Raw genomic sequence first — 23,341 nt, 5'->3', positions numbered from 1 at the left:
CAAGTGTAATCACGGGCACACGGTTAGGATAAAATTTCAATCCTAGCATGCGGTTTCTCATAGATTTTGTTTTAAAATAAACCACACTGAAATGTTTTTGATCAGGAAATCCCTTTATACAGTTTTTATACGGATGATCAGCTAAAATAACGGTTCCCGTGTTTCTCAGGATCCAACATGAAATTTGGTTTTTACATAATGGTTAATATTACCTTGAAAATCTTGTGGCATGTAGTTTCACCCAAAATCCTACAGTCATTAAGCCAACCCCATCCACTGAGGTACTACGTTACCTTCGATCTTCTTGTTCACAATTCACAATATTCTTAGCCTCGAACGATGTGCAATGTTGTATGCAGTCTATATCATTTTCGCAGTTCTATCACGAAGTAGGCATAGTCAAGGAACTTCATTTTAAGTAATTCCAGCAGGCATTTATTTCACTTATTTTTCCATACTACTCAGTCATTAAATATTTCCTCCGCCCATGTTGTATATGCACGCGGCTTTGTTTTATGCACATATTTTTTATAGATCCTCTTCCGTTTATAACACATAAGATATTCGTTCCTTAAGAATATCTTAGGCCTTCATTCATGGCTTTCTCGCTCTTCAACCTTCATTCTAAACCACTTTTCTTACTTTTCTCGTACGGTGATAAAAAAACCCATTGATTTCTTCCATGTGGTCAAACCGGCGTAGCTCATTTTTTCAAGCATTTATAGTATGGATTTTTCCAACATACATTAATGGTCAACTTTTTCCTAGCCCTGTGCCTATCATTTTATCCCGTAACTCCTCAAATATATATACCTTATATCAACTGTAATTAGGCGACTTCATTCCAGTATACTCCCGCATTCCAAAATTTCATTTCAATCCATAAAGTGAAGAGTACGTTTTTCCTATTTTATTGCTTCGGAAAATTTCTTTTCAATAAATTATTTCGGAAAATAACACGAATCCCGTCAAGAATTCTCACACTGTTTTCGTCCTTTCATTTAGCCCAACACGTTTCACAAGCATTATCCTAAGTTATAAAACTTATCTGATTGTAAATTACTTTACCGTTTCCGCTCAGTCATTCTTCTCTTTCCTCTTATGAAATGCGACTTTATTTGCTTAGATCCCTTCTACCCTGAGTAACAGTCACTTTTTTACCCCACCGAAGAATTCCGAGGCTACCTGTATTTTGTTTAAGTACTAAAAATGGTAGGCTGCTTATAATTATCAAATAACTATTTTTATTATCATTAAAATAAAATGAGACGATTTTCCTGAAAAAATTACATCGTAAACATTTTTCCCGCAGTCTTCCCATGTAAAATACAAATAATGAAACATTGGGTGTGTAACCAAATAAAGTAAGGCATAAGGATTATAAATGTTTATTTCGCAATACATCGTTAGCAGTCAGTATTTTTCCTTTCATAAATATTGCCACGCTTTTTTTTGTATTTTTTCACTCATTTATGTAAGATAATTACAAAACCGAAACTGACCTTTCCAAAAATATCTCCAACCGATCAAAATTCCAGTTCTAAAAACATTCATAATTTTACTTCTCTAGCTTTGACCATATTTCAAAAACTATCTTCATTTTAGCACATTAAGTCAGAAAGTCGATTACCAATTTTATAGCTAACCCAGGATTGATCTCTGAATATTCGCCAATTGGGTTATTTATTTTATCATAGAAAACGTTGCTTCGTATACTTTAGTCAGAGAACGTGGATAACCAATAATAGCGTATCATGAATTTGATTCCCGATGGCTATCAACGAAAATTTTGTTCATCGACAGCCTCTATACTACCTTGATCAAAAAGTTCCCGGAATAACCACCGTGTGGCGCTCCCATCGTTCCGATTTGAGTTCTGTTTTTTTTGTTAAATTGGTACATCTGTTGTTGATATTCCCTTTAAATCTTAGTGTCATAACTTGACATTTGCAAAAGTTACGGTCGGTTTTCGGTATGTCCATCAGTGCTTCCTGCGATTTTTCCATTACTTCCTCTCGGCTGCTAAAACGCGTTCCCCGTAATGGTTTTTTAACTCGATTGAACAGAAAGAAGTCACAGGGAGCCAAATCAGGTGAATTCGGTGGCTGTTGGATGGTATTTGTTGCATTTTTCGTCAAAAAATTACGAATAATGATAGCACTGTGCGATGGTGCGTTATCATGGTGCAAAATCCACGAGTTTTCTGCCCACATTTCTGGTCTCTTTCGGCGAATTGCTTGACGCAAACGTCTCATAACGCCCAAATAATACTCTTTGTTTACTGTCTGGCCTTCTGGCAAAAATTCATGATGCACTACACCGTTGTAATCCATGAAAACCGTCAGCATTGCCTTCTTTTTTGACTGAAAACGACGTGGTTTTTTTGGTCTCGGCTCATTTGGTGAACGCCATTCACTTGCCTGATGTCTGGATTGCGTGTCGTACTCATAAACCCACGTCTCGTCTCCAGTAATGATCCTTTTGATGAATGTGGGATCGGATTCAGCCTCGCAAATCATGTCTTTTGCGACGTCAACACGGTCTCTTTTTTGCATGAAATTGAGGTCTTGAGTTGGCACCAACTTTGCTGCTACACGACGGAAACCCAAATCATTAACCACAATGTCTTGGGCGGATCCATAGGCAATGTTCAAGTCCTCCGCTATTTCTCTGATGGTTAATTTGCGGTTATTGACCAACATTTCTTTTACTTTATCAATTTTTTCACCGACTTTCGATGTCGATGGTCTGCCACTGCGTTCATCATCTTCGATTGACTCACGACCACTTCTGAACCGCTCGTGCCACTGGTAAACGACCGTTTTTTTAGAGAATCGTTGCCGAAACACTTTTCCAACATTTCCAACGTCCGTGCGCCACTAAATCCGTTTTTTACGCAAAATTTAATACAAGTTCGTTGTTGCAAATTTAAATCCATTTCTGCAATTGTAAAAAATCGCCAACACACACAGAGATAGATGTACTCTTGGCTACGTAACTTTTGCAAATGTCAAGTTATGACACTAAGATTTAAAGGGAATATCAACAACAGATGTACCAATTTAACAAAAAAAACAGAACTCAAATCGGAACGATGGGAGCGCCACACGGTGGTTATTCCGGGAACTTTTTGATCAAGGTAGTATGTCTTAATTTCGCATCCCTTAATATAAATTTTCTCATTCATATCCATAGAGTCACTCGAAAAAACATCTGCCTTGAGATGGTTTCATATTGAGCGAATGGAAAAGAAAGCGTTCAAAATAAGTATGCATGAATATATCCATAAAAAATAAGAACATGACAGAATAATATGTGTAATGTGAAACATACTTTAATACCATTTAAAAAAAGCTAAGCTAATAGGAAAGGTAATACTGTTTTACTGTACTCCATATGTAGTTCTATTCGATGGCCTCTTTTGCAACGAGGTAAAGACCGGTATGTAACTAATAATGCCCAATTTATTAGCCAAAACTAATTTTCACGGTGGGAAAGATTCTTTTGAATCGTTTCACGTGCCAGTAGCCTAATGTTGAGCGTGGTCGTTATCATGACTTCGTGATGAAAGGGAATCATTCATAACTTCAAATCTTGGGAACATAGTGATAATGATTTTGGACAAGAAAAATAGATTTATGGCTGCGACATAAGATTGTCGAACTCGTATCTCTCCTTTCGGGGATGTTGATAAAGGGACGGAGGAAAATATTCACATAAATGGAAATTCTGAAAATATGCGACGCCGTTGGTGTTTCGAAAATGTCATCCGTTTTTTAGTGAAAAAGCTGTTTGCTGGTCTAGAGTGTGTTTCATTACTATTTGATGAATGTCCCCGACTTGCCTGTTATCTCATTTTTATCACTCTAATATCGTAATTACCTATTAATTAAAACTGTTAAATATCTGGTAATCTTTTTTCTCCTTCTTCAATGACTGGAATACATGATTCTGTAGATTTTTAAAAGAATCTATTCCAAGCAGTTCAGGGCTTTACTTTCGAAATAAACTCTTCCTTAATAGTAATAGCTAGAGTATTGATCATCATTTAAATTTTAACTCTCCTCCTAAGGTAAATTGAATAAATCTTCAAAAATTAAATCTTTAACCTAGAAACTTAGGAATAAATGCTCATGCAAGAGTAATTACAACCAGTTCTTACAATAAATTATTTGTTCTCATAACTGTTTCATGAAAGGAACTATAATTCTAGCATAGTTAACCCAGAATGCGCATAATAAATTCACAATTACGCTGACAAACTATTGAAATAGAAAAGCTATGTATAAATAATTTCATTTCTCTTCATTTGTTTAAGCTTAATATTAAAAATCTGGGCGTATGGGTTTCTACCATTCAATTTCATTTGAAAAGAAAGACTCAAATAATTATTTTGCGGAGTGCTCAAATGAAACTTTGAGTTGAACTAATTTAGAAATAATTTACATTTGTATACTAGAGCTTATAAATGGGATTATATCTTGAAAAGATATATATGAAGCTATTATTGTTCAATATTCGCAATTGAGAGGGTCGCGGCAGTGCCGGGTTCGATTCCCGGGCAAGGCACTCTGGGCACCTACAGCTATGCGATTTTTCGGGTACCAGGTCTTCCTAGGAAACCATAACCGGCACAGGGAAAGGAACTGGCCGCCCTACCCTGACGTGTGAATTTCACATGCCGTCGGACTTGGTACTGGGTGAGCTCTACCATCACCTATTACTGATTATGATTGCTGGTTGATTACTGTGTTTATGGTTATGGTTTATTCACAATTGAAACCGAGCTACGAGGTAACATTTTCTCCTTTCATTAAGTATATTTGCTGACTACTTCTCTATTGAATTAGAGTTGCATTTAAATTTCTCTATGAATTTATTTCCATGTATTGTGTCTTAGCGTTGTTTCCTTTTTATTTTTCATGGGTTTGAATGCGCGCATAAAACTTATGCATTCTGGTAACGGAGGTTCATTATAATTTCACCGCCCTTCCGGAGTCAGTGAAAATCTAGCCCGAGACTATAAGCGCCTCCGCGATGTTGGCGTGCAACAATGGCTCTCGCGTGACGCAGGCATCTATATCCGAGGCCCCCCCTCCCTCTGCCACCCACTCCTTCGCCGTCCCCCCCCACCACCCATCGGGACGCGCGGCGGTGGCACGCCGAAAACACCCAACTCCATTGAGCCGACACGACCCACACTTCTTCTCCCGACACCGCCCACCCTCCCTCCCCCTTTCACCTCTCATGCCACTTTATGCTTCCATCTCACCTCCCCGTCCCGTATCACTCCCTCATACGATACATCCATGCTCGGACTTCGTGCGATCCTTTATTTGGTTGAATATATCACTGCGATTTGGGGCATCAATGTGCTCTTTACAAAAGGCTCACAGGTAACCTTCTACTCAGGTTTCTTGGTCACCTCCTGACCTCACCAAGCTCGCTGCAAGACAAAAATTCGCCCCTTCTGCTTTGCTATTGGCCACAAACCCACGGCAGACTCCTTTCCCCCTCAGGCTCAGGAGGATATTTTAAAAATTAAATCTTTCTTACAATTACTAACAATCGAATTGGTTACAATTGGTTACTGGTTAGTTTCCACCACTCTATAAAGTGGTCAAAATAGGAAATTATTGTGTCTTATCATGTGATATTTATCTTTGAAAAATCATTTCACGTTGACGGAATTCTAAGCCTGCATAGTATGCCAATTTGTGCTCTTTAGAATGAAACCGGTTTAGTCTTCTTTGAATGCTCTGCTAAAAGTATAGCTGATCAATACGAAATGGCAATTGAATAAATCCACCGTTTATATTTTCAACTGTGGTTACAATTCATCGGTGTATTTTCAACATGAATATGCACTGCGAGCAATGGTCTGTTGTGGTATTTTTCCCTGGATTTTTAAAATCCTATTTTAATTATGCTGATATGAATATATCATCTTAAATGTGATCCTCCGCTACTTAAGCTACAAGATTTCATAAAATATCTGCATTCATTTTATACAGTTCATGCATGACAACACGTAGCCGGTTGGGTAAGCCTTGAATGTAATATCTTCGCTAATTGGCATAAACTATCTTCTTTCGAGTCCTGGTTGGTTTTTGGTGGTTCAATGAGAGTTGTAATTAGATCTATTATTTATAAGGTGGGCAGAATAGTAATTATGAAGGTAAAGAGGGCAAAATGGTAAAGCGTTGGCACAAAAGTGATACTATTGGCTCGGGCAGTATGGACTGTCACGGTTCAGATTTCTTTGCCTTCCTGCACTAAAATTACCAACACGATAAATATAAACTTATAAAGGAAGTTCTATGATTTTTTCAATAATTGTTCTTAAAAATTTTTACTAGTGTGTTACATTAAATTACCAGAATTAAATCGAAACCGTTCGACTTGTGGAGGTTTTCTCTACCTTTTGATAAACCTTTTCGTTCGTTTTTAACATACTATTCCCCATCATTGAGACACATTTCACACGATCATTTTAGCTTGAGTTTTCCTTTTTACTGTACTCGCGAAGTTTCCCTTCTAAAAAGGCGGAATTGTCAAGAATTTTTTTGAGAGTCACCATCTGTGAGCATCGCCGAAATTATTATAAAGGTAGGGCGAGATTATGTCTCCATATATTTAGTTAATGCCTTTGATCAATGGCCGCTGATCCAATTACACTCCATGGTATTTTTTTACAGAGGGTTTGCCAACAATTAAATTGCTGTAGAATAACAAATGAAAAAATCAAGTAAAAACAATGCTTACCTTTGAGCAACATTGATCCATAATAATTGCAAATTATGTATCCTCGCAAAGTTAACCAAATTCGTATTTACATATGTGTATCCATTTACATATATATGTGTGTGTATATATATATGTATATATACATATAAAGTATACATATGCATATATATACATGGTTTGTATGAAGTTAGCACTAGCGAACAAAGATAAAAACGCAAAAAATGTATATATAATATCTTCCTTGCGAAGAAGATTCAAAATCTGTCTTTATAGATAAAATATCGCAAGATATTTATTAAATACCTTTGGTGACCCTCATTATTTAATTCCTTTCGCCCATAAAGTCACCATACTCTTTCGTATATATATTCAATAGAAATTTTCTTTTGCCATTTACTTTAAGGGTGTTTATTATTAAAATATACGAAATAGTAGATATCTTTATTGTTCGGAGAATTTCCTGCTCAAATAATTTTCTAAAGGTCATTTCACTTTTGGCCGACAATATATCCCTGTGTTAACCTTTGCAGTTAACTAAACTATACTCGTATTTAAGTTCGATTTAGCACGTTCCATTCAGAAGATCCACGTAAATAACCATTAATGCATTAATCAGAATCTAAGTCATTTGAAAAACAATCTAGACATACCTTGCATATCTGCAAAGCGTAGTAATTCTTTACACGCGAAATATCCTTAGTTTTAGCACATTCGGTCAAAAAGGAATGTATTGTTCTAATATGATGAAATTTTTATTAAGCTTCTTTTCTACATTTATTATTTGCCAAATTCTATCTTTACATCCATAGCAAGACTGATGAGATAAATTTCACATCATTCTGAGCATTTTGAAACCAATGGTGTGCTTGCAGTGCCCGAATGAAAGACCAAAAAAATGGGGTTCAGGATTTCTTTTGTTATCTTCATCAAATATTTTGGGTGTGAAAAATGCTGGAATGGGGTTTGATATTTTCTAACCCTTATCTAAACGGCTTGCTTTCATATTCTGAACCACAAGTTTACTGTGTCTCCCTCCTCTTGTGTGCTTTCGGGCCCCTGCTCCGGACTGAGCCTACGTCACCCTCATTTCAACCAACCACCTCCTTGCCCTTTAAACCTAATCTTCCCTTCATCTTCCCTATGTCCTATCCCTTATCTCCGCTCACCCGCCTGACACCCTCTTCCTACTCAAATCCAGTCCGCCCTTTAAACACACCCCTCCCCACTGCCACTCCGAAAGATCGTCCCCCATCGAGCATAAGGCGAGGCCTGAGCGCCTATGGGCTGCTACGGAAGCGTACGTGGATTCGGCAAACACGTAATCAATTTGGCAAATGCGTGAGTAAAAGGAGGAGACATTTTTTGGAGGAGCTGGGGAGGGAGGGTATTGAGTAGTGGGAGGAAGGGTACGAAGGGGAAAAGATGAAGAAAATATGAAGTGGGTGGTAGTCGAAGATCGAGTGTAAGAAGGGATGTGGGAATGTGCGTAAGGGTGAGAAGTGTGTGAGGGGATGATCATATAGTTTCGGATAGGAATAAGTAGGAAATAGGTAGAGGGGCAAAGGAAACACGTAGTATACAGCCGCAAAACCTTATCCACCGCCTCTCCCTACCTTATCTTCAAGGAACACGTGTTGGCCCCATCTTCTCTTCCTCCAGCTCCTTACTCTTTTCTCTCCCTCCCTCGTGCATGCACTGCTTCTCTCTCCAATGCTACAACTCTCTCCGCTGTCTCTTTCTTGCCGCGCACGCCGTCCCTCACTCCGTCCCCTCTCCACTCCTTTGGTGCCATCCACTGTCACTTCCCTACCTTCCACCCCCTGTCTCCCACCCCCTTCTCTCCTCTCTCTCTTTCTTTCATCCCCCACTTCCAACTCAAGCAGCTTGGTAGCTTGAGTGTTTAGCTCATAGGACTTTTTTTAATTCCGGGGCTCACCCCAATGAAAATATCTCCACTCCGCGCTGTGCGTCTGCCTCTACTCTCTACTTTCCCTTCGTCCCCCCCTTTCATTTGGCTCCGCCGTGCTCCTCGTAGCAAACAGAATGCCAAAATATCAAGCTAATTTTCTTGGACCCTCCTTGGGGAATTTAGTCTGAAAGCGTGGTTCATACTGATACCGGTACCACCAGGATTAATGTCCATTCTCCATCCACACTTTGCAAAATTTATCGTTTTGTTTTTAAACTCTTCATTCAGCCCATTCTGTTCGACTATTACAAACATTCCATTTCTTCATGCTTTTTCTCTGGGGCACCTTTAACAATGTGAAAATCTGTGTCTTTTTAATATTCCATTTCTTTCCAAGTATTCAAACACTTTTCATTTCCTTTGTTTACAAAATATTTCTTGAGCATGAACCCAATTTGAGGGGAAATTCCTTAATAATAGAAGTAGAAGAGGTCCACTATTTTGGAAATCTGGAATACTTCGGACTAGACTCCTAAATTCGTTTCTTATCCACATCATCTTCTTAAATCGCTTAAACACTTTTTCTTCCTCCTGAAATATCTTTACATAGACTACTCTTGTCAGAACAGTTCCTCTATATAGAAGAATTCCTCGTGGCAACTGTTTTCTCTTATTTGTAATTTAACTTTTTGTGTAAATTAGTCCCTACTTAAAATTTTTATTTTGTCATTTTCCGTTGTCTTCTTTTCTTATACCAGTAGTTATTTTACACCGTACTTAATTTTTTATTTATTTTTTGATTTGCCATAGCTCTTTTTGTTATGCTACTTATGTTACTTTGTCCCTAATATCTTGCCACCTTTTTTTCACTGATCTCGAAGTTAACTTCAAAACCTGATTTTTAGCATTTACTTCATTACATGCAAGTTCTTTACATTTTATTTGCTTGTAAATCATTTTTTTCTTTTCTTAATTATCTTCTTCATTTCTTTGTAATTTAACCATTCTTCCTCAGTCATACTTTGCCATTTATAATCAATTATTCTTATATAAATGTACCAGCGTATATGTATTCAAAACATTTTAATGTGCGCAACGCCTATGATAATAACTCCTTCTCCTATAAATCTCTCGCTCTAAAGCCATACTCTCTTTCCTACATATATCCCTGCCCTCTGAAACTCCAAATTCCAATTCCTCTTCAATATCAAGCAGAGCGTCTTATATTTCCCTCGCTGTTCTGGGTTTGATGAATATACAGATGAAAGGCTCCATCAACAGAGCTAGTTTCACCTTCACGAAGTGCTCAACGATCAAAATCGTTTAATTAGGGCTAGAGTTTCTCAGCTGAGAAATCGACGGAGCGATCAAGGATAACTCCGGCTTTGGAGTTCCTAGTCACATTAATTACTTTACCATTGTCACCTCAAGTGAAAAGATTTCCTAAAAGAAAATTCATGATTTGCTGTTAGGACCTAGCCAGGAATGCTACCTCTTCCTTATTTGACTCAGATGTCTTTTGGCTTGCAAAACTTCCAACTGGGATGTAGTTGCCTAAGTTCTCTGCGGACGAGATTCTGAACGTATTCCTCCATGTATCGTTTTTAACTATATCTTGATTTAAAGTACTTAAATTTTATTATATCCCCGCTATTATTACTCCTCTATCAAACCACTAAAGATTTACTACCCTTCCTCCAGTTCTATGATGACCTCTTGTGTTACATCACTATGAATTTCTCTTTTGCTACAAATACACTAGTCACTGTTTTCCATTAATTATACACACCACCCTTATGCTTATTTTCTAACTTCCATGCTATGCCAAAATTATAATCGTACCTCCACCATTTCATCAGTTCCAATCTTCTGGGTTTATACATTTCTGTAACTCTTCACACGTTTTATGAAACAATTCCATGATACACAGCAGTTGGGGCTCTCAAGTTGTCTCTAATGTTTCAGTTCCATGCCATACCACGGTGGGCATAGTCCAGTACTCTGGAGGATATGCTGCCATATTTCTTCCATGCATTACTGTTATCATGAATATAGTAGACGATTGTTCTTCCCTATGGATGTGGGATGGATAGAGCCGATGCCTAGCGAATCATCCGCTGAAAAGCATTTGGATAGCGTTCTTGGTATGATTGCTGTTCTGTTACCGTTACGTTAAAATCTTGGAGGGGTTTGATTTTAGGTAAAATTATATTGCAGTAAAGGGCTTTTTTTAATAGAATTTAGATTTTATTCCAACAGTCTACAGTCGAGTTCTACGCTATAGTATTAATTATTAACAAAGAAAGACAACACCTGTTTATTCGTTTTCAATACTGTCTCTCTCACCTCTATGAATTCCCTGTTTGAATTTGGTTGGAGAAACTAAATCGAAGGCTGGGCATTTTCGCAGTGACTGACTTCATCGGCACTTCCGCCGGTGATGGATTTGTTTTATTCTTTATCTCAATCATTCACATTTCAGTACACTTCCTAATGGGTTTTTTTTCGAGATTAGAGTACTAGATAAATATATGTCATCTTGAATACACCTCGTAGTTTTGAATTTTAGTTAAGAAATTTTTCATTTTGAAATTAATAATAGCCGTAAAACGGCTAATGTTGTTAAAAATTCGAGCAAGGAAAAGGAAACCCGGAGGCGAATATACGAAATTTGGATATGATAGAGGTTATCCATGAAGGATAATAGCATAAAAAAGTCCAGTAATGCAGAGTTTTTTCTTTCACCAATAAGGGGAAAAAAGAAAACTGCGAGAAGAAATTCTAAGAAGACAAAATATGTGGATGCATGTGATACCGAGAGGTAACCGGATGCCAAATGGCGTAATAGAAGGGACAATGTAGGGCAAGTAAAAAATGGCAGGAAAAAAGCATGGACTTTGGATGGAATGAACGGAGGAAGTATTAAGAGTTAAATAATGAGTTACTGCAATATTTAGTATCTAGTTTAAGGAAAATGTGTATCATGTGAGTAAGGGTTTCCAAGAACAGCGGAACGTAGCTCCAGTGTCCATCAAAATCTACCTTCAAACAGTAGACATCTGCTAATTATTATCAATTTCGCATTTCATCCATTAACATGAATTCTTCTGGTTATGTTCTTTTAAGGGATCACGTTGCATTTAAAAAAACTATCTTCTCTGGACTCGCAGATCCTGCTAAATGACACAGTTGACTTCAGCCTGCCAGCAGGTGTGCCTCTTAGGTAGTCTATGGTAGTTTGAAAATATTATAGCTTTAATAATTATATTTCAGACTATATATGGGTGTATGTATATACATAGTCTTAAATACAATAATTAAAGATAATTATATATATATATATATATATATATATATATATATATATATATATATATATATATATATATATATATATATATATATATATATATATATATATATATATATATATATATATATAATGGGCTGACACAACATAACACAAATAGAAAAGAATAGACACATATAAAAGAACACTTACACGGTAAATTGTTCTAGCTTTCGGCCCTCTCAGGGGCCTTCTTCAAGAGAGACTGAAAATATGCTATGGATCAGGAGAGGGGAAAGAGTTATGGGCGTGGAGGGGAGGTGTGGAGGGAATGCTGGGAGGGAAATTAAATATGGCGGTTAAGGGTGGGAATTTTGAAGGAACGGAAGGATAGTATGTAGGCGGATTCACGAGTTCTCACCTCTATGTTGGTAGCTGAATCAGGTAGGGATTCTAGGATGCTGAGGGAAAAACACTGGTCGAATGAAAGGTTGTGGGAATTAGCGTGTGAAGGGATAGGAAGAGAAGAGAGTGAGGCAGAATTACAGGAGTACCGGTGATTATTCATTCGGATGGATAAGGGGGTAATGCATTCACCTATGTAGAAGGAAGTGCAATGTTTGCATGATAAAAGATAAATAATATTTTTTGAGAGGCAATTAGCGTGGGAACGAGGTGGGGGGGCTATGAGGGGATGTAGGGAGAGGGGAGTAGGCATAATAAGAGGACAGGTTTTACATCGGGGGCGGTTGCAAGTTGGGGAAATATTGGGAAATTTGTCACGGGGGGGCGCCAAAGGGTTGGTGGATCTCAGAAGGTTTTTGAGATTGGCGGGTCGTCTGTATGCGATGGATGGGCATTGGGGTAGAAAGGATGAGGTCGCGTCATTGTCATGTAAAATTGGAAACAGTTCTTTAAGGAGGGTTTTCAGTCTGTGTGATCCGGGGTAATAGGTGGTGCAAAGGTTGAGTCCTGCGTCAGATGTGGGCTTGTTATTGTGTGGTGTGTGTGGTCGGGTGGAACGGTGGATTTTATTTCGTAGCAACTTTTCTGGGTAACCGCGTTTGAGGAGTGCAAGGTGTAGATTGGCAAGGTATTTGTTGAGAGTGGCTGTGGTGTTGCAAGTTCGGTGTCCGCGGATAGAGAGAGAGTTAGGAATCGAGCGTTTCGTGTGTTGAGGATGACAGCTTGTGTGGTGTAGGTATTGCTGATGGTTAGTGGCTGAAGTGGGTGAAGAAGGCCCCTGAGAGGGCCGAAAGCTCGAACAATTTACCGTGTAAGTGTTCTTTTATATGTGTCTATTCTTTTCTATTTGTGTTATGTTGTGTCAGCCCATTATTGTGCCGCTCGTATGAGTTTTTCCGGACAATCGTTATATATATATATATATATATATATATATATATATATATATATATATATATATATATATATATATCGTCATGTGAGGACTATAGGACAATTAGTTTGATATCCCACGCAGCTAAAGTTGTTCTCAGGATCATAAACAAAAGGATAGAGAGTAGGACAAATGATTACTTAGGGGATGATCAGTCTAGGTTTAGGAAGGGGAGAGGTACGCGTGATGCCAATGCAGTAATGAGATTATTAATTGAGAGGAATATAGAACACAACCAGGAGGTATTTGCCTGTTTCGTCGATTTCGAAAAAGCGTTTGATAGAGTGAATTGGGTAAAGCTAATGAGTATATTGCAGAAAATAGGAATAGATTGGAGGGAAAGGAGGCTAATCCGCAATCTGTACATGTCTCAGACTGCTCAGGTGCGGGTGGGAAACGGGGAGTCCGGATGGGCAGTGTTAGGAAGGGGTGTAAGGTAGGGTGGCCCATTATCACCGTTGCTGTTCAACCTGTATGCAGAGGAAATGATCAAAGAGGCATGGCAAGAACTGGAGGTAGGAATGAAGGTGGGCGGAGAATTCGTAAAATCAGTTAGGTTTGCTGATGACCAAGCTTTAGTTTGTCAGTCAGCCAAGGGGCTGCAAGCATTGCTGAGTGAATTGGAAATTCAGTGCGACAGGTACGGGATGAGAATCAATATTAATTAAACAAAGGTTATGCGATTTTCTAGAAAGAAAAAGGCCAAGCTTAACATTAAAATAGGAGGGCAAACAGTAGAGCAGGTAGAACAGTTTACGTATCTCGGTAGTGTATTGGACCAACACGGTCAAAGTAGTAGGGACGTAAGGAGAAGAATTACGCTAGGCAAAGGGGCTTTCACAAGGAGGAGGGAGTTGATGACAGGGACTGAGTAAGGATGTTAAGAAAAGACTCGTCAAAACTTTGATATGGAGCGTAGCTATGTACGGTGCGGAAACGTGGTCATTGAAGCAGGAGGATAGACGTAGATTGGAGGCTTTTGAAATGTGGGTATGGAGAAGAATGGCGAAGGTGAAATGGACAGAGAAGAAAACAAATGAGGAAGTACTTGGTATGGTGGGCGAAGAGAGGGGTTTGTTGGGAGCAATCCTATGGAGGCAGGAAAAGTGGATGAAGGGGGTGTTGACCGGCAGTGGGATGTTGAAGACTGTGATAGAGGGTAGAATGTTGGGCAAAAGAGGAAAGGGAAGGAACAGGATAGGGATGTTGGACGGGATGAAGGGAGGAAGAAAGTACTCAGAGCTGAAGAGGGACCTGATATAGAGTAGGATGATGGATTTTGTGTTTTGTTAGGAGTAATAAAATATTTGTTCGGTAGTTGTGTCCATACAAAATCTACCTTAACCGGTAGATTACCTTAAAAAAAAAAAAAAAAAAATATATATATATATATATATATATATATATATATATATATATATATATATATATATATATATATACACATATATATGTGTATATATATATGTATATATATATATATATATATACATATATATATATATATATATATATATATATATATATATATATACATATATATACACATATATATATATATATATATATATATATATACATATGTAAATGTATATATATATACAGATAAATTACACATCGGGGATCGGGATTGGTGCAGTGGCTATCGTACTGGCTTCCCACCCAGAGGTTTCGGGTTCAAATTTCGGCGGTGTTGAATATTTTTTAGAGGTATTTCGATCCCTACTGATGAGGTGCTTTGTGGAGGGCACTTTGAGTGAGTACGCCGTCCGTCGGATGGGACGTTAAGCTGCGGACCCTTAGGCGACTTTCGTAAGGAGAAGGCTGATGCCAACGCCGGGTTTCTCTCCACCCTTCATAATTTCCTGTCCATCCCCTATGGCGCAAATTACCTCAGCAGTCGGTCACCTGCCCTAAATACTACTACCCATCATGCATCTATTACAGACATTTTTAACTGAAGTATGAATCTCTATTTTAAAAATATGGTCTCCTTTTCTTCCGAAAGTAAATGTTCGAAATAGTTTTTGAACAGGAAAAAATGTAAAATTAACTGCTGTGCAATCATAAATTATCTTCATAAAATATAGAGTGAATAAGAATACCTATTTCGCTTATATCCCATAAAAATCGATTGATATTTTAACATAATATTATATTTCCTGAGCGTTTTTTTTACTATCGAATTTTCAATTTTCGACATATTCTAAATAAACTTCAAATACACATGCATTCCAAATATTCTTCTTGGTATACATTATTTATTTTATGACTTTATGTTCATTTGGTGTTTTTTTTTAAACTGACGCTCCGATAAAATCTGATGTCTCGCGTCTCCCAAAGCTTTGGATGTTTTAGAAAATATGATATAAAATGCCATTATGCTTAGTAATATGATGAAAGTTTTATCTACTTCTCATTAAAGTCTATTTTTTATGCTAAGAATATTTATGTTGAGACTTTTTTCACACCTTCTAAGAACTAAGGAGCTGTTCAGCCTCCGGCGCTTGAACATGTACTTCTATATTGGAACAATTTTAAGTAATAAAGAAGAAAAATCTACCAGTATGTGAATCAATGTGGATTACGTAACTTGGGAACATTTTAATTAAAGCGGCCGCTAATTTCACTCAATAAGTAATGGTGTAGTACTAAGTTTATGAACAGTATTAGCCAAAATATTTTATTAAAATACTGGTATCTACCTGGGGATTATAAGCAAAATAAGCATTTTGTGATCCCATAAAAACATGGGGAACAAATTCCCATTTATACGTGTCAGCATTAGGGGTTTTTGAGGACACGCCTGCGTATTAGGGGGAGGCAAAGGTTTCGTCCATAATCCTCACCACACACACATTTTTTACTCAGGACTTAATGCGGCTATATTCGTCACCATAACTCGTAGCAGAGTTTCCAATGTCATTTAAAAATATTTCGTATAAAGAGTGCAAGCGAGAAAAAGCATTAGACCAAAATCTATTCCACGCAATTCAAAATAATCTGCCCACCATTTTCCCATCTAATCGATTTTTATGAGCAAAAATTTCAAAGCGATCATAATTTGGAGTTAAAATTTTTGGCACCAAGTTTTCATAGACCACTATTTACACTCGTTTTTCAAAACCCATCCTTTTACAAAAATTTTACTGTTGATAATTTTATGCAATATATTTTATCCTCCAATAGGAAAAGTCATTAAGGAAACCTATTCACGTGAAAATTTCACTGGATATGTTGAACGAAAAAGAGTTAATCACTTCTTTGCGTGAATTTTAATACATGAATGTATCTAAAATATTCATAAATAAAATTAAACATATGTAAATTTTCTTCCATAAAATTTGAACGAAATTAGAAATTCTAACTATACTAAAGATAATAAATAGCCATTAAAATATTTTCAGTATACACCTTAGAAATACGATGCATGATCTTTTGCAAAATATTCATACTTATTGCTAAAGAGGAAATTCTTTGTCAAATAAATAATAAGCTAGTCCGGGAGAAGCGAAAACATAATATGCTCATGAATGTTTGTCGTTACATTCTTTTTTTATCGATTCGTCAGGGAACCAAAATAGTTGATTTATTAAGATTCCTTACCTAAGTTGACTTACAAATTAAGAATTAATTATTATTTCATAAGAATGAAAAAATCTTTTAATTTTGTGTGTCAACAAGCCCACCGTCTTAAATGATACTAAAGGTGTGCTATGTGCCAATAAAACACCGACTTCTGCTGTTCATAAATTTTTAGATAAGGAGCGTTTTCATTAATTCGATGCTTTTCCAGTTTCCCTTCATTAAGGCAAAATGTTCTGTCTCTTCCGAATGTTGAATTTATTCGCACTCAGTGAAAAGTCTCCGCGCAATGACGGCCTCCATTGGAATGGCGGCTATTGTTTCAGGAAATCTCAAGAAAATTTGAATAATAGATTTTGCCAAATGCTATTTCAGTTTGCTAGGTTTATTTAATTTATTATTCATTCCGTCCAGTACCTCTTTTCAACAGTTTCCCCTTTTTTGACTGCTAGATATGCTCTGTTTTTCTCTGATTAATTTTTTCGGAACGCCCTGTACGTTATTTACTGACTGTCGGATTGACTTTTAATTGACGCGAAAAACATTAAATTATAAAATTAAAAATTGATTGAAGAGTAATGGGAATTAATCCGCTTTTAACGTGACATTTTGACATATGAGATTCTTCAGTGTGCTAAATGTTTCCTCTATACTGCCGTAAAAAAATGCATCTACTTGAATCGTGTCTCGTCATTTTCCATTTGGTCACTCCTGATTTTAAAGTCCATCGATTTAATAAATCCATGGAGAGGGCAAAATCCTATGAGCAAGATAGAATTATAAAATTTGACTTTTTGCGTGACATTTATTGATTCATATTATTGGTATCTCTAGCATACCGGTAAATTCATTTATATTTTTTGTAATAAGTTTGAAGCGGACGCTGACCTCAATGCGTGAGGAATAGCGAGACATGATCAAAAATTCAATTTATGCTAATCTTTTCATCCTTTAAAGTTCTTCTATTGGTTTCCCTGTTTCGTTTTAACAGGTGCTTCTTTCAAAGTGTCGTAGTTTATTACTTTTGCCATTAATTTCCTCGTGAATCATTTTAAGCACTATCTGAACGCTATTTTCAAACGCTCTTTTCAATGAACCGGGTTTGTTTTTAATGAAAGCTGTTATCTATGGCCCTTGATTCGCTTCGAAACGGTTCTCTTCTCTAAGAGTGGCCACAAAGCATTCGGACGTATTTCCGCCATCGATTGCGCTCTTTGGAATTTCCACTCCGTTTTTCCACATTCGTCTGTTTCCTGGCGCGACAGTCCGAACTGAACACATTTCTGTGTCCGACTTCATATGTTTTCTCATCTTTTTACTTGTAAACGGTCGGTGTTCTCTCTCCTTGCTTTTGAGCACGTGAATACTATCTGCCGACGTCCTAGCCCCATTTTTTTTCAAAAATGCATTTAGTTCGTTTTTTTCTCTCTTCGTTGTAATCTTCTCCGCTGCAACTCGGCTTTCTTTCAACGCGCGGTTGTAGAATGGGCGGACATTTCGTCCTTGCAAATTTTGTCGTCCCATAAGTTCCAAAATTGTTTTCAAATTGCTAAAATAATTAAATTCATTCATTTGTTTCATGGTGAATGGTCGAAGTTATCACTGAGATATTTAATGCTTTACTTTCTTGTCGGTGCAGCTGGGTTCGTGCATTTAATACGTAAATACTAACAGATTTTATCATTCTAGAGGCAAAAAAGGGTTCTACCCTTTAAAAAAAAAAGAATATTTCCTAGCAGGTAACATCTCATGAGTAATGTAATATTTTTTAAACGAAAAATAAGATATTAGAAATGTTTAATGGCCAAATTGTTGAAATCGATCTATAGTTAATGCAAGAGTAGTTAAGGAATAATATTACCGATAGGCCTTCTTAATATTAGTTATTTTAGCCATCCACATTGTGCTTTATTGGCCAAATAAGTTTTCCTGATTTTTTTAAAAGTAAGCTGACGGTATTCATAACGTATTGCTGCATTAAAGGGAACATTTGGCTTATCTGACTAAAGAGTCGTGTTATGGCCAAAATGTTTGATTTTTATTTACATACCCAGCTTCGTTAGTGATTTTTCGCCAGATTCATTCAATCGTGGATCGATTATCGAAATATAAAATTTTTATCTCATTTTTATTATTTTTACCTCTGTTAATTTGCAAAAAATGTTTTTAGTGGTAATTCATGAGCTGAATTTTAAAGGGAAATGTCCTGCCATCGTACAAAGGTGAAAAGAGTCATGGCTCAAACAAAAAACGTACCTGGTTGCATATTAGTTTTAAATGTGGTGGAAAATCTGATTCTTTTTCATTTAGCAGACTTAAGTATGCATCATTCATGTTTTTTGAGATAATTATAAATTTTTTTGTTTATGATAATTTTAAACACTGCGAAAATTTACCTGCTAATATTCCAATAACATATGCAATATTATTTTCTCTCTGACTTTTAACTTCTAAAATAAATTTTCTCGAATGACCGTAAATATTTAAATATGAATAGATTTCATTACTTCAATGACGCTATTCAAGTGAAGATAATATTCAATCAGTTTTGCACCGGTAACAATAACTGTTAATAACACGAGAGTGATTTTATTTTAACAAATAGACGATTAAAAAACCCATTAATAATAATAATCTGCCAAGAAAATGTATATTCAATATTTTTGCAATAAGCATAAAACTTTGAGATCCAGCACGGATAATTAAATAATATTTATTATGTAGGAGTATACATTCATTTTTATGAATTGCCTGCAAATAATTAAGACAAATGAATTATTATTCCTATGCTGTTGTCTTAATGAGGCACCTGTGTTTTAAATTATTAGTTTGGTAAACTGCAGTGGCAGTGAAAAGAAAGGGAAGAAATTTCCTCACGCGGGAAAATATAAGGAGGTCGAGCAATGATCTCATATCGTTGGCCAATTTCTATTTGTCTTTGTAGGACGGCCTAATCTATCTACTTCAAGCTAACTTGAGAACGCGCACATTTTCTAAGATAAACATGGCTATTAATCTCCCATCGCCGTGAAGAAACGGATCGGCGTAAGTCATCTTGAGTTTGCATGCACGTGAGCTTTTCCGTGTGGAACTTGCACTCTAGTTTCAAATCCTGCCATTCGTTGTGATTACAATAAAACATGCTTTGGCACTAAATTGATATGCCGCTTTTCAAATGTTATTTAAGATATATCAAACCCTTACACACAAGCTTAAATAAAGCGTGCTAATTTCAATTATTCTTTAAACGGGGCATTATTGACGCCCCTTAAACAATTATATATTTTGTTACTTCCGAACTTGGTATCTGTTCTCCGCACATTAAGTCATTAAACATTGACGATGATTGATTTCTGTTTCAATAAAATCTGAAAAATATCATAATACATTAACTCCTGAGTTCCTTTCTTATTACAGAATTATTCAGCGTGGATTAATGCCTTAAAACCACCACAATTGTTTAAAGTTTGCTCAATATTTATCACGTACTTTATTTATGAAATTTAAAAACTAAACAGTATTACAATTCTTAAGAATTATTTCAATTGGTTTTTATTTGTTGATAAAAAATTAATTTTTTATCATATTTGCTAATATTATGAGTTATGTCTTATATAAATTGTGATACAGGGTTTAAAGTCATTTTAATTACAAATATTTTCGGTTAAACAATCTACAGCAATATATATATAGAGTACATAGCTCTGGATGATTTAAAGGCATTAAAATAATAAGATGTCTCAAACTCTTCCTATAAATTAAAGGCTTTAAGTAAAGAGCCCAAAATTATTTAAGTAGAAGTAACGTAAAAAAATAGAAAAGTGAGCCCAAACTTTAAAATAGATTGCGACAAATTGAAAGATTTGCCTACTTTTCTCAAAGAGCGATGTTTTTTCTGGTCTTTATTATTCAATGGTGAAATATCTCGTCCTTTTGTTTTATTGATTGTTCATATTTTCCATCTTGGACCAGTCTTTTTAATTTATCTTCCGCATTAATTGTCTGTTAATCTTTCACTCCCCAATTTCTCTCGTTAATTTGGCGTTCCTAAATTTTAATGGGTTAATATTTATGTACTTATATTTATTTATATATTTAATTAATTATATACACACATAAATAAATAAATATATATATATATATATATATATATATATATATATATATATATATATATACACACACACACGCTCTGCATGCACATAAATATGAATGTTTCATGTAATAATCTTCTGATAAATCTCGGCTTTATTCAGTATCAAAAAACTTCAGATTTAGAACACATGATTACCACTTCAAAAAGCTGAAGAAATGTGCTCTATATGTGCGCGAGTAATTTATATGTTTTGGTTTTGTTTGGGATTTTCTTTAAACATTTTACATTTTCTTCTTTCTTATTTTGATCGATATTATCTTCCTCGAATCAGGAAATAAATCATAAATATTTAAAAACTTCAAGTTTATCTAGATGTAGAAAATCGTCACAAGGCGTCATTTATTCCGTTCGAAAAATACTCCAATCTGCATATTTAATAAAAGTAACCCTAACGGTTCAATAATATAGCGAGTAGTCTGTTCTAAGGGTATCAAAAAGCCAACTACATTTTCATGAATAATAACAATTCCGAATTATAAGAATGATTGCCTCAATGCATACATTAAAAGGAATAAACTATAAAATGGTGTACTGTCGAACACATACTGGTTTAATACTTATTGTGATTACGAAGATTACTGATTTTCCCAATTCGTACTATAAAATGAATTATTTATAAGATATTAGGAATGGGCAATAGTATGGTATGGAGCCGAGCGTATTAAGTAATTATATATTAATTAGAAGCATAGAGGGATATACTTACTTACCTTACACTCCAATTATTTTCAGCGGCATTTTAAAATTCTGTCATTGGTTTCACCCATTCAACTTTCATTAATCTGCCTATCTCTGGTTTTTCACACACCGTACCCTTAACTTTGACATTTCTTTAAAAGTTTTGCACACCTGAGTTGAAGATAACAAAGTGTCATTGTATTTATCATTAGCTTATCGACTGCATATCTAATCCCTTCATCAATGGGCCCGTCTTGGCAGTATCTCGTAAGTTGCCAAAAAATGAAAAAAATAATTCTTCTCCATAATGAATGCAAATGGGATACGCTTTACTCCTGTCAACGTTTTATCAGTTCTTTCATTTCTTTTCCCCATCAAAGTTGGGAACCAATTACATTTGAGAAATGTGAGAAAATCATGTCCATCCATTTCCTCAGCTGTCGAGTCTAAATGTGCGTCTTACTATTTATCGAGATGGGGTGGATGGATGGGAGGATTAGTCTTACGAGCGATCGGGAAACTTGCGGAGGGAGGAGCGGTCCCCTCAGGCCTACCTTGTTCGCGGTCGCCGTGGCCGTCACACTCCGCCACTCCTCTCCGTCACCCGGGAAACAGACACGCCGCTCCGCGGGTCCGATAATGCCTCCCCCGCTGGCGATGCCGACTCCGGCGACTCCACCACCGCCGCCTCCGTTGGCGCTTAGCGGCAGCGCGGATAGCTGGTGCTGTTGCTGCTGCGGTTGCGGCAGCGGCTGGTGGTTGAGGGCGCGGGGCAGGGAATGACTTCCCGGTGCCATGATGGGTTGCATGGTGACCGGGTGTCCTCCTTAACGCGGACACCCTCTCACCCTCCTTTCCCAAAGGCACAGATCATTCCTCAGTGGGAAAGCCTTTCCATGATCTCGTGAATGTTTTTCTAATGGGGGAAGAACAGAAGGGATGTTATCAGTTCTCTCCTGTCAGCGTCAAGTCAAGTTTCTTTCAATATTCACGTGTCCACTTTCCCCGGGTACGAGCGTAGAGCGCTTCTTCCTGCGCTCACGACCGTGTGGGCGTGATCCGAAAAAGTTTATTCCTTCACAGTAATCGCTTAGAGTTCTCTTGGTAATTATTTCATCTCCTTGAATAACACTCGATTATCGGAGACTCGAAAACCCTTCATTCCCTTTCTACGTATTTTAATACAGATAACTTATCGGCAGTGATAACCTCAAACTGCTGGACTGCATACGTTTTTTAAAAAAGAGGCAATAATTCCGGACACAGTTAATAGAGTTTTCTTTACTAGCAAGAGACAATAGTGCAGCAGAACTTCATCGAGGATCTCACGGCGATTTGTTTTCCAAAAATCCACACTGGTGTCTAATTATCCATGAATCACTGCTTCCAATTCAAAATAAAATCGACAAAGCGGGCAATCTTCATTATTTTAACAAGCGCTGATATTTTTTTAATGGAAAAAAACTAGTTATTTAGGCCTGGAAAAAATTTACCAACGCTTTATCTAAATGCTGTTCAACGAAATATAGTTCCAAAGAAAACATTTTCCACTTACGCCGAAATAGAGAGAACGAATGA

At 36.6% G+C, this 23,341-nt stretch overlaps 1 protein-coding gene across 1 annotated transcript in view; it reads right to left on the bottom strand.

Moving 5' to 3' along the window:
- Positions 1 to 23,136, bottom strand: part of LOC139697824 (delta-sarcoglycan-like) — a 389,418-nt gene extending 366,282 nt beyond the window's left edge. Inside the window, exon 1 of the mRNA XM_071596680.1 lies at positions 22,318 to 23,136. Within this exon, the coding sequence (XP_071452781.1) occupies positions 22,318 to 22,572 (255 nt within the window). The 5' untranslated portion in view covers positions 22,573 to 23,136. The remainder of the gene's footprint in view (positions 1 to 22,317) is intronic.
- Positions 23,137 to 23,341: the final 205 nt, after the last annotated feature.

This window comes from Hetaerina americana, unplaced genomic scaffold, assembly GCF_022747635.1.
Source record: "Hetaerina americana unplaced genomic scaffold, ioHetAmer1.1.p SCAF_8, whole genome shotgun sequence".
Classification (NCBI taxonomy): domain Eukaryota; kingdom Metazoa; phylum Arthropoda; class Insecta; order Odonata; family Calopterygidae; genus Hetaerina; species Hetaerina americana.
The sequence above is the reverse complement of the archived record's forward strand: the minus strand, read 5'-3'. Positions and strand labels throughout refer to the sequence as shown.